The sequence below is a fragment of the Panthera pardus genome, unplaced genomic scaffold (genome assembly GCF_024362965.1).
Source record: "Panthera pardus isolate Hobbes unplaced genomic scaffold, ASM2436296v1 HiC_scaffold_4, whole genome shotgun sequence".
NCBI classification, from domain to species: domain Eukaryota; kingdom Metazoa; phylum Chordata; class Mammalia; order Carnivora; family Felidae; genus Panthera; species Panthera pardus.
Genome location: NW_026526969.1, coordinates 11,546,802 through 11,559,410, shown reverse-complemented (window position 1 = coordinate 11,559,410; position 12,609 = coordinate 11,546,802). Strand labels below are relative to the sequence as shown.

The window sequence follows — 12,609 nt, the reverse complement described above, 5'->3', positions numbered from 1 at the left end:
CCTGCGCGGAGTCGCAGTCAGTTTGGCGTCGGTTCCCGGAGGGCGCGGGGCTTCGAGTGGCCGCCGGCGCGCGGCAGGCTGGCCCGAGGCCGGGCAGCGGGGCCTCCGCCATGCCCGGGATGGTGCTCTTCGGTCGGCGCTGGGCCATCGCCAGTGACGACCTGGTCTTCCCGGGGTTCTTCGAGCTGTCCCTGCGAGTGGTGTGGTAAGGGCGGCGGGCTGTGCGGGCTGGCGGCCGGCCGGCCGGCCGGGGTGCGCAGGGAGCGGGTCCGGGAGTAGCGTCCGTGTCGCCGGGTTTGTGCGCGCCGACTCGGGCCCCACGTTCCCGCATCGGGGCCTCCCCACCGCCGAGGACCTGGGTGCTGCCGCTCTACTCATTTCACGCAGGGCTCACTGAGGCCGGAGCGGGTCGGCCAGGCCCGGGGGCACCCAGGTGGGTCCCGTGGCACCGGCGCCCGTCGCGTGCGGCGCCTAGGCCTGGTCCTGGGAGCCTCCGGAACGTCGTTGCCGACCAAAGGCCGTGACCTCCGGTTCCGCTTCCTGGAGCCGGGGAGCAGCCCTTGCATGATTACGGCGCTCGGCCTGGAAACGCAGGGCATCTTTTGTCCGCCAGAGGAAAGATGGAACATAATAGCCTGGCTGCCGTTCCCGAGCCGGTTGTGGCCGAGTTCCATGCATGAGGAGCAGTCAGGCTCAGGCTCGGGAAATATGTACCCTCTCGTCTTTCCAAGTGTGGAACCCATGGGAACTGGAATTGGGCTCCTGAGGTCTGTTCCCAACCGGTCTGAGCAGGGAATAAAACAGCACCACTGTAATTTTTTAAAAACACATTCTTGAGGGGAAAGGAATACAAAAACACGAGATATTGGAAGTGGCTTCTCAGTAGTTTGGTAATTTCCAGAGCCGAGCCTCCGAAACCATTTCCCAATATTATTTCCAGACCCAAAGTCATAATAACACAAAACTGACAAAAGCATAAGATGTTATCTAGTCCAGTTCCACCTCTGGGCTTGAATCCTTAATACAACGTTCTTGCCAGGGGTGCTCTGCCCTTTGCTGAAGTACCTCTGGGGACCGGTCGCTATTACTTTGCCTTGTTTGGGGTTGTCTTTATTGTTATTCTGCACTGAAATCTCGAAGTCGCAATACTTGGCCTTTGACGCTTATCAGTGTTCACTATCCATGGTCTTTGGATAACTTCTTGCCTGCTGCGTTTGTATCACACAGCAGATTACAATGTGTCAATTTCTCATTAATACACAGGAGTAAACTATCTTGTTAATAATTTAGCAAGCATGTACTTTGTTGATTTACAGTTGCCTATTTCTTTTTTTCATTAATTTATTTGGGGGCGGGGGGGGGGGGGAGGAACCTGAGTGGGAGAGAGGCAGAGGTCGAGAGAGAGAATATGAATGAATGAATCCCAAGCGGGCTCTGTGCACTGCCAGCTCGGGGCTTGAACTCATGAACCACGAGATCATGGTATCAGCTGAAACCAAGAGACAGATGTTCAACCGACTGAGCCACCCAGGTGCTCCTACGGTTGCATCTTTCTGAGTCATTATGGGGTTGCTGTTTTTCAGCAGTTCATAGTATGTTTGCGTATGGCGTTAAATACCTCTTATGAATTACAGCAGGCATAGAATAAGGGCAGTCATGTAGGCACAGAAAGCATAAAGCTAATTTTTTTAAAGTCATACTTTTTAATTGACTTAGTAGATTTTTTATTTTTTTTAGATCTTTTATCGAAGAAAATTTTAGTCCAAAGTAAATTTCACCTTGTTTGGGGAAATGTTAACTCCTTTAAAATTTTTATTTTTAAATATTAAAAAAAAAAAATTAGAAATGTTAACTCCTTTTATTTCTTTCTGTTATGTTTTGCAAAGTAGTTCCTTGGATTCCATTTCTGACTCTCCCTATCTCTTGGCAGGTGGATTGGCATTTTGACTTTGTACCTCCTGCACAGAGGCAAGCTGGACTGTGCTGGCGGTGTCCTCCTCAGCAGTTACTTGATTGTTCTTATTGTCCTCCTAGCAGTTATAATATGTACCCTGACAGCCATCGTATGTGTCAGCATGAAAGGTAAAGCCTTTTCTATTTGCTGCCTGTTCTTTAACAGCTTGATTGAGATATAATTCACATACTGTACAATTCTCCCATTTAAAGTGTGCAGGTCAAAGATTTTTAGTCTGTTCACAGAGCTGTCCAGCCCCCACCACGGTTTTAGAACATTTTCATCATCCCCCAAAGAAATCCTATACCCATTAGCAATCATTCCTCATTTTTCCGGATTTCCTCAGCTCTAGCCATCCATGTATCTGCTTTCCGTCTGTAGGTTTGGCCCTTCTGGATCATATAGGTAGAATCATCCACCATGTGGCCGTTGGGTCTGGCTCCAAACTTAGCATGTTTTCAAGGTTGATTCATGTTTAGCGTATCAGTACTTCATTCTTCTTATGGTTGAGTAATGTTAATTACATTGAATGTATATGCCACATTTTACTTATCCGTTTGCCAGTTGGTGGGGATTTGGAGTTATTTTACACTTTTGGGCTATTATAAATAATGCCGCTATGAACATTCAGATCCATGTTTTTGTGTACATAGACGTTTTCGTGTCTCTTGGACGTACCTAGGGTGGAATTGTTAGATCATGTGGTCACCCTGTGTTTAACCTTCTGAGGAGCTGCCAGACTGTTTTCCAAGCAGCTGTACCATGTTTCTTTCAGTTTATGAAGCGTTTCCATTTCTCTACATCCTCACCAACACTTCTCATTGTCTGCCTTTTTGAGCATAGCCATCCTAGTGCACTTCATTGTGGTTTTGGTTTGCAGTTCCTTTTTTTTTTAATTTTTTGTTAAGGTTTATTTATTTTGAGGGGGGGGTGGGACGCACGAACAGGAGCAGAGGAGGGGCAGAGAGTGAGGGAGACACAGAATCCGAAGCAGGCTCCAGGCTCTGAGCTGTCAGCACAGAGCCCGACACGGGGCTGAATCTCATGAACCGCAAGATCATGACCTGAGCCAAAGTTAGACATTTAACCAGCTGAGCCACCCAGGCGCCCTGATTTGCATTTCCTTGAGGACTATGGTATTGAGCATCCTCTTATATGCTTAGTGGCCATTTGTATATCATCTTTGGAGATGTGTCTACTCAGATCCTTTGCCCAGTTTCAAGTGGGGTTATTTGTCATTTTTATTAGTGAGTTATAAGAATTCTATTTTTTTATGTTCATTTATTTTTGAGAGCAAGAGAAACAGAGCATGAGTGGGGGAGGGGCAGAGAGAGAGAGGGAGACACAGAATCCGAAGCAGGCTCCAGGCTCTGAGCTGTCAGCACAGAGCCCAATGCGGGGCTTGAACTCAGAGACTGTGAGATCATGATCTGAGCTGAAGTCGGCTGCTTAACCGACTGAACCACCCAGGCACTCCAAGAGTCCTGTCTATTCTTTTTTTTTTTTTTTTTTTTTTTAACGTTTATTTATTATTGAGAGATGGAGAGAGACAGAGCATGAGCAGGGGAGGGGCAGAAAGAGGAGGAGACAGAATCTGAAGCAGACTCCCGGCTCTGAGCTGTCAGCACAGAGCCCAACGCGAGGCTTGAACTCACAAACCACGAGATCATGACCTGAGTCAAAGTCGGACGCTCAACCACCTGAGCCACCCACGTGCCCCAGGAGTCCTGTCTATTCTTAATGATAATTCTTTCTGGGGCACCTGGGTGGCTCAGTCGGTTAAGTGTCTGACTTTGGCTCAGGTCATGACCTCACAATCTGTGGGTTCAAGTCCCACGTCAGGCTCTGTGCTGACAGCTCAGAGCCTGGAGCCTGCTTCAGATTCTCTCTCTCTCTCTCTCTCTCTCTCAAAAATAAATAAAGATTAACAAAAATTTTGTTTAAGTGATAATTCTTTTCTCTGTGTTAGGGTTTTTACTAGTCACTTCACCCAACATGTTGGGAACTTTCCCTATATGATTGCTTAGGCTCACAGGATGAGCCAAGCAGTGTGGTGCATTAGGAAGTATCAAAGGCAAGGATGTATGGTGTGCTGCTCTCCAGTGCATTTCATCGTTGCTTGAATGGGGCTGCAGGAGGCATGCTTACACACTCAAAATGAAGATGGTAAAACTGGGTGGCAGGATCACGATCTTGATGGTTTGGAATGACCAACTGAAACTTAAAAGCTGGTGGTCGCTCAGTGGCCAAGTGTTTCATGAGAAAGACCATAGGGTTTTGGATGACCAAGGAGTGTGGCTTGTGCCCACTTCCTAGAGAAATGTATAGGAAAGAGAGCTCTGGGTATTTCAGCATGGCCCTGGAAACATGAATGCATGAAGAACGTCCCAGTTTTGTGATCTGTGTAATTCCCCATTGGGAGAGGTACCTTTGTGTTTTTGTTTTTGTTTTTGTTTGAAATAAACTCTATCCCCACCGTAGATCTTGAATCGACCCTTAGCTCAGCAGTCAGCAGTTGCATGCTTTACTGACTGAGCCAGCCAGGTGCCCCAGCACAGTTTTTTAATGAAGTCTGAATTTCTGAAAGATGAAGTAGTTAGATTGGTGTCATTTCAGCTATGGCATCGTCTCATTTATTTTATTATTTATTATTGTTCATTTATTTTATTTTTTTTAGTTTTTTAAATTATTAAAATTTTTTTTAAATGTTTATTTTTGAGAGAGAGAGAGAGAGAAAGACCAAGCATGAGTCGGGAAGGGGCAGAGAGAGAGAGAGAGAGAGAGAGAGACAGACAGACAGAGGGAGGGAGACACAGAATCCAAAGCAGGCTCCAAGCTCTGAGCTGTCAGCACAGAGCCCGATGTGGAGCTCAAACCCATGAACTGTGAGATCATGACCTGAGCCTAAGTCGGAAACTCAACCAACTGAGCCACCCAGGTGCCCGTAGCATCATCTCATTTATTTGCCCTTTTGTTCATGTCATATTCTGGTTAGGAGACCAAGTGTACAGCTATATCAGGAGGTTCAGATTTAAAGCAGTAATGTAGCTTTTTTCCCCCCTTAAATATTTTTTTCCTGATATTTTTGGTGGTGTCAGGGCACTTTCACACCCTGTGATGGATGGCCATGTTCACTGAGGCTCTTCCTCCTGAGCCTTTGCTCAATGCCTGCACCATCTCACATTCATGGTCAGGGCTCAGAAAATATATAACGGGTTGAGGCGCCTGGGTGGCTCAGTTGTTTGAGCGTCTGACTTCAGCTCAGGTCATGCATGACCTCACAGTTTGTGGGTTCGAGCCCCGTGTTGGGCTCTGTGCTGACAGCTCAGAACCTGGAGCCTACTTCTGATCTGAGTCTCCCGGTCTCTCTCTGCCCCTCCCCCACTCCTATTCTCTCTCTCTCTCTCTCTTAAAAATAAATATTAAAAAAAATATATTTTTTTAACATGTCGGTGTACATGTTAAGCATTATGTGCTGGTTGTATGTGTGTTATAGGGAGGTTGCCCGTCCAGCAGCCTCTTCCAGTTTTACTCAGGACACCCCTCCTCCCCCCCTCGCTCACATAGGAAGTGTGTGTGTCAGATAAGCTGACCCTCCACCCAGCTCAGGAATGATTCTCATGGATGAGCCAGTGGACATGTGAGCCAATTCCTTGCTCCTGTAAGAAAGATCCAGAAGGAACACAGTTTTTGCCCTGGGTGATTCTGTGTATGGATAAGCTGCTGAATTCCTGCTGTATCTCTACTCACAGCCTAGGATGAGCTGACACACAAAGGAGGGCAGAGCCGTGAGAAGCAAGAATGCCCGTGACACCGGTCTTGGCTCTGCACTTGCAGTCCCTGAAGTCAGAACAGGTCCTTCCTGTTCTTAAACCTTTTGTTACTTGTGGCTGGAGATACCACAACCGAACTAAAAACAGTACTTTACAAAGCATGTTAGTTTAATTGCCAATGTGTTACAAATAATATTGTATGCCTTATTAAGAGCACCTCGGTGGCTCAGTTAAGTGTTCAACTCTTGATTTTGGCTTAGGTCATGATCTCACGGTTCGAAGGATTGAGCCCCACATAGGGCTCTGTGCTGACAGTGAGGAGCCTGCCTGGGATTCTCTTTCTCCCTATGCCCCTCTTGTACCTGCGTGCGTGTGGGCACGTACCTTCTCTCTCTTTCTCAAAATATATAAATAAACATTAAAAAATATATAGTGTAAATTTCAGAAAAAATATCATAAGGTTGAAGAAAGCAAAATGAAAACAATATTGTAACGTATGAGACTATGAGACTTAAAGCCAATCTTCTTCATGTATTAGGGGTCCTACTACAATAAATAAGAAAAAGACTGATCGTCAGTAGAAAAATGGGCAAAGGTCATAAACAGTAAAATAAATATAAGTGACTTTTACATGTACTAAAATGTTCAGCCTCAGTCGCCGTAACAAAAAGTCACCCACATAATACATGGAGTTGGCAAGGCTGTGCGGAAATAAGCAGCTCGTTTTGTTTGTAAGTATACGTTGGAAGCCAGATTTGGGAAGTACACTGTGTATTAGGCAGTATTTTCGTATAGATTTGCACGTGTGCAGACAAGTCCTTGTAGGTGAAGAAACAAAAGAGATGGATATATAGGAAGGGAAGAAAAACAAATGTTAAGAGACTCTTAACAATAGAGGACAGACAGCGTTGATGGAGGGAGGCAAGAGGTTGGTACTAAGGAGGGCCCTTGTGATGAGCAGTGGGTGTTACGTGTGGGTGGCGAATCACTAAATTCTACTCCTGAACCGATATTGCACTGTATGTTAACTGGCTAGAATGTAAATAAAAATGGGGGGGGGGGGGGAGATGTCCTCGTAGGGATGTTCATTGCAGTGCTATTTGTAGGTATGAAAGGTCAGAACAAACCCCATTCCTGTCACTAGGCCATGGGTTGGGTCTTTGCACGTTTACGAAGAATGAGGACTGCTTTGTGGACAGGTAAAGAGTGATTTCCAATACACTGAGGTATAGGACCTTGTGTGTAGTTTGCTACCTTTTCCTGAAGAGAAGACAACCGAAAGACTGGGGTACAGACGCTTAATACTATGTACCTACTTGAACTGTTTGAACTTTTTTCCTTTTACATGCATTACCTGCACAAAATTGATGAGTTTTCTGTAAATTGTAAGTTTTGTATATGTATGTAAATTGTTATTTTTTAATTTTTAAAAAACGTTTATTCATTTTTTGAGAGAGAGAGAGAGAGAGCGCGCAAGCAGGGGAGGGGCAGAGAGAGAGGGAGACACTGAATCCGAAACAGGCTCCAGGCTTTGAGCTGTCAGCCCAGAGCCTGTTGCAGGGTTCGAACCCACAGACCGCGGAATCATGACCTGAGCCGAAGTCGGACGCTTAATTGAGCCATCCAGGCGCCCCTATTTTTATTTTCTTAAGCAGGTGTCACACCCAGCATAGAGCCCAGTGCGGGGCCTGAACTCATGACCCTTAGACCAAGACCTGTGCTGAGATCAAGAGTCAGGCGCCTTAACTGACTTAGCCACCCAGGCACACCTTAGTTATATTTTGTAATAGCACATTGGTTAATTTTATTCTTGATACACGGATAATTTCTTTTGCCCCTTCTGTTCCGGGAGGCATCTCGGTAATTAACCTGTCACTTGTACTGAAAGACAGTGTTTATGTAGCTTTTGGCTGACATTACTCTGTAAAGGAAACACCCCCGGTTGCAGAGGACACATTTGGAACCAGTGGAGCTCATCTTTGCCCAGAAGACTGATGCCTGTGTATCTACCTGTCCTCTTTTTCCTGGTCATCTGTGTAGCGTAGTTGGGAAGAATCTTGATATTGTGGTAGTTTCCAGTTTTGATTTGAGAACCTCTCTGAGGTTCTGAGGTTCTGATGAAATCCTGCTGTTGGTCCCATGTAGGAGGTTTGATTAGGGAAGGTCCAGCCTCGTGACAGCCACATTTTGGAAGAACACCCTCACCCTCCAGGGTCTGCCGTTCACTGTGTTTGACCCTGATTGTGGGACATTTCCTTGCATCTCCTCTGCATTTATATGCGAGCTCGCACTCATTTCGTGCTGGAGGAGATCACGGCAGTGTCTGGAGGTGTTGAGCCAAAGATTCTGTGACACGGGCCTGCCTTTTGTGGTTTTTACATAAATGGCTGTGCCTGATGAAGACCAAGGCTGTGCCGAGGACATTCCATTCAAGGATGAAGTTATGCTCGCTCATGATGAGGCAGCAGCAGCAGCAGCCTCGCGCACTGCAGCAGCCGAGTCCGCCCTGGCGACCCCTTGCCTTGAGAGGAAGATCTATATGTAAATAAAAACGTTTTCATAGGAATGACTATATAAAGGAGATTTTTTTCAGCGTCTTTATTTCTCTTTGGAGTCCTAATCAGAACTCCATTTTCTGCTTCCCTATTTATGTATTTATTTCATTCGCATAGTATCAGGACGTTGGGAGTTTCGGGCCCAGGTGCTGTTGGGGAATTCATTCCCTTATTCGGAGCTACTGCCTTCCGGTGCGCCCCGTGGGTGAGCCCAGATACTGTTTCCTGTTTTGCGGGTGATCGCCTATTGTTAGTAGCGGGCTCCAAATGGAGCACTGGTTTTTCATATGCCTGCACTTTGTCCCTCAGAGAGAGACGGTGTTGTTTTGGTTACCTTCTGTTTTGTCTTTGTGCCAAAAATGGGGCCCAATGGTGTCTAACATTTTAAAATGTGACTCTGAGGTCATTTTTGGAACCTAAAAGCTATTTCCTCACCAAATCATTCTTTAGATCTTGTTTTCAATCATTGCTCTGGGGGCTTTTTTCCTTCACTGTTTTGTTTTAATCATGGCATTTTTATGTTGTCTAAATCAGTATTTTATCACAACTTTTTCCCAAAGGGAGAGAGTTGATGTTTAACATCAGGAATTGAAGCACCCAGGCCTCTCTCTTGATACTTGGATTTGTTTTGTATGCAGAGTAAAAAGGCCATGTCTGGGGGCGCCTTGGTGGCTCACTCGGTTAAGCATCCGACTTCGGCTCAGGTCGTGATCTCCCAGTTCATGGGTTCGAGCCCCGCATACGGCTCTGTGCTGACAGCTCAGACCCTGGAGCCTGCTTCAGATTCTTTGACTCCCTCTCTCCATGTTCCTCCCCCGTTCACGTTCTGTCTCTCTCTCAAAAAATAAATAAACGTTTAAAAAAAATTTAAAAAGTCCGTGTCTGAATAGGCCTCTTCACGTGATCTTGCGCATCAGAATTGTTCACTTCTCAAAAGTGAGTTCGTTGGTGAGACAGAGCCGGGACCACACAGACCTGGATTATGTTGTAGAAAGTAGTTACCAAGCTCTCCCAGCCTTAGTTTCTTCATTTGTAAAATGGGATGGTGGGGGCACCTGGGTGGCTCAGTCGGTTGAGCATCTGACTTCGGCTCAGGTCATGATCTCATGGTTCATGAGTTCGAGCCCCGCGTCGGGCTCTGTGCTGACAGGTCGGAGCCTGGAGCCTGCTTGGGATTCTGTGTCTCCCTCTCTGTCTGGCCCTCCCCCACTCGTGCTCCGTGTCTCTCTCTCTCTCTCAAAAGATAAATATTAAAAAAAAAAAAAAAGGGATGGTAACTGTTTTCAGAGTCATGAGGATTACAGAATAATAGACGTGAGGTGTTTCAGATGGTGCCTGAACGCCATAGGTCTCGAGTAGGTGGTGGAGTCATTCTTGTGGCTGCTTGAACTTGGTGACTGTGTAGGTCTGTTGGCCTGGGACGGCCCTGTTTGGTGCCAGCCGTTCCAGCATAATTATGAACAGCCCCTCCTTCCTCTCTCAGGGATGTCCCAGTTTGGCCAATGATTATATGGTCGCCTCAGGTAGAACCCTGAAGTATCTTTAAACCCTAGTTAAGTCTCGGAAGTAACCCGGAGGCTTTCTGTCATGTTCCCACCCCTCATCGGTCACTGACGGTCAGTCTTAGGCCTTGAGTACCAGTTACAAGTAGACGGAGCCAGGTGCGTACCGTGCTAATAGGTGCTCTGCTGTTTCTGGGGGAAGGAAGTGTCTGAGGAAGCAGGTGACCAGTTTGAACATCTTCTGTGTTTCAGGAACCATTTGTAACCCTGGACCGCGGAAATCCATGGCTAAGCTGCTTTACATCCGCCTGGCGCTCTTTCTGCCAGAGATGGGCTGGGCTTCTCTGGGGGCCGCCTGGATAGCAGACGACATTCAGTGTGACAAGACGGTTGTGAATGGCATCATTGCCACTGTCGTTGTCAGGTGAGGCCTTCCGTCTTCTCTCTCAGCTTCTTGTCTCGGGTGAGATGGAAGTCAACAGAACTTTCTGGGTAACTGCGGATAGCCCAATGGCACAGGGGCTTCCTGAAATCGTTAGGAATTGGACCTCTTTGAGTAGGTCATGGGGAGACGCTTGTTCATATATGAGAAATAATTCATCTTTCGTTATGCATGTATTGATGTCATTTTCTTTCTCACTGGTTCTCATTTTTCTGCATTTCGTCCCTTGTGTTATGAGAAGGAAGAAAACCCAGATACCAAACCAAGGGCAAAAACTAAAGGCAAGAGGAGTAGAAACGCAGTGCCAGGAATTGTGACGGGGGCTGCTGCCTGGGAGTCAGGCTTTCACGTTTTCCAGGCTAACGGTCCTAGAACTGATCAAGTTAATTCCCGTCCTGTTACAGAGAAGGAAAGGGGGGCTTCCCGAGCCGCCCAGGCAGCGGTGGCAGAATCCCCTCACGGGGGCGCGTCTTCTGCTGGCACGCGTTTCCCTGAGCCACAGTGCCTGGCACGTTGTGCGCTGTCTGGACACACTCACACATATGAAGGAAAGACCTCTTGGACTCTTCCACAGTGTGGCAAAGTTCTCCTGGTTTTGCCGGGAAGAACCCTGAGGCACGGAGGAGTCTGGGTCGTGCTGGTGGCCCGTGGAGAGCAGGTTCCAGCTGCTTCCACGCACAGGCTGCAACTCTACCTACTAGACGTCTTTTTTGTGGCCTTTACTTTTTTTTTTTTTTTTGAGAGAGAGAGAGAGAGAGAGAGAGGGAGGGAGGGAGGGAGGGAAGGAGGGCACGCATGCATGCATGAGCTACAAGCCAGGGAGGGCCAGAAGGAGAGAGAATCTCAGGTAAGCTCCACGCCCAACACAGCGTTGGATGTCATGAACTGTGAGATCATTACCTGAGCTCAAATCAGGAGTCGGACACTCAACCGACTGAGCCACCCAGGCGCCCCTTTTGTGGTCTTTACTTTTAAGGCTCTGATTTTTGTGAGGCCTGGGTCAGCCGTGGATGCATAAAGAACTTTCTAGAAAAAACAAGTCGCTCACCTCAGCCTGGTTCTGGGAAATCCGCATCTTCCTCAGTAACTAGAGCCACGGCTGTACAGATGTAAAAACTGAACCCTGAGGAGGGAGCCCTGGCTCATGCATGTGGACGTGGGACCCACGGTCATCGCGCCTTCTCCTCTCTCTGTTTTGCAGCTGGATTATCATCGTCTCCACTGTGGTTACCATCATCGTCGTCTTTGACCCACTGGGGGGGAAGATGGCTCCGTATTCCTCTGCTGGCCCCAACCACCTGGACAGTCATGAGTCGAGCCAGCTACTTAACGGCCTCAAGACAGCAGCTACCAGCGTGTGGGAGACCAGGATCAAGTTACTGTGCTGCTGCGTCGGGAAAGATGACCATACTCGAGTTGCTTTTTCGAGTACGGCAGAGCTTTTCTCAACCTACTTTTCAGTAAGCCGAAGGGGTCTGCTTTCGTCTCTTCTCCTGAGTAAATGTCTCCTCCGTGAAGATGAGCCCTCTGTGTTTTGAGCCGCGCCCCCGTTGACATAAAACAGCTCTTGCAGATGTGTGGTCTGTGCATGGCAGAGCAGGGGAGATGCTCACGGGACGTGGGCTCCGGAGCGTTAAGCCGGGGCCCTGCGCTTCGGACGCCGTGTCTCCGGTCAGTGTGTCCTGCATTGCTGCTGGTTCTTTGCACCGTGAAGGGTGTTAGTTAGTTTTTAAGGAGGCGAATAATGGAACCTGTGTGTTTCGCGGGTAATTTGCCAGTCACCTGGATCCTCTGTCCTCCGGCCGGTGTGCTGCAGGTGCAGGCAGGTGTAAGCAGTGTCCTGCATCCGGGGTGGTGTCAGACCTCGTGTGCCACATTACGGCACGATGGGATGTGTCCTTGCAGCGCAGGAAGGTGTCCTCACTCTAGAGCAGTTTCTTCAGTGATTTAGAAAAACTTGGTTTTCTTTCACATCGAGTGCTTTTGTGTAACATCCTCTAGTAAACTATCGTGTTCAGTATTGAGACCAAGTAAGGGACAGGAGTTCTCTTGCCATCCTGAGTGACTGCTGGTCCCTTTCCTGCGGCGTCCGAGTCAGCAGTGTCCAGGGCTGGCCCCGTAGGCTGACACCAGGCGGGTAGCAGCAGCCTCTGTGTAGACAGTGGACAAGGGTCTCCCTAAACTAATCCCCAGGAGTGCTTCTGCCTAGTCTTAAGATATTTGGAAGAAGCGGGGGTGCCTGGGTGGCTCAGTCGGTTGAGCATCCGACTTTGGCTCAGGTCATGATCCGTGAGTTCGAGTCCCGCGTGGGGCTCTACTGTCAGTGCAGAGCCTGGTTCGGATCCTCTGTCTCCCTCTCTCTCCCTTTCTCCCATGCGTGCAT

The 12,609-nt window shown here is 47.8% G+C and overlaps 1 protein-coding gene across 3 annotated transcripts in view; it reads left to right on the top strand.

Moving 5' to 3' along the window:
- The first annotated feature begins 4 nt into the window (after positions 1–4).
- The window catches only part of DAGLB (diacylglycerol lipase beta), a 37,690-nt gene continuing 25,085 nt past the window's right edge, over positions 5–12,609 (top strand). The window contains exons 1-4 of one of the 3 annotated variants that reach the window (XM_019422566.2): positions 5–205; positions 1,931–2,082; positions 10,037–10,208; positions 11,428–11,686. In XM_019422566.2, coding sequence (XP_019278111.2) covers positions 111–205; positions 1,931–2,082; positions 10,037–10,208; positions 11,428–11,686 — 678 coding nt within the window. In that variant the 5' untranslated portion in view covers positions 5–110. Of the gene's footprint in view, positions 206–1,930; positions 2,083–10,036; positions 10,209–11,427; positions 11,687–12,609 lie in introns of those variants that run through there. The other 2 variants (XM_019422567.2, XM_019422568.2) reach the window with 2 other exon arrangements.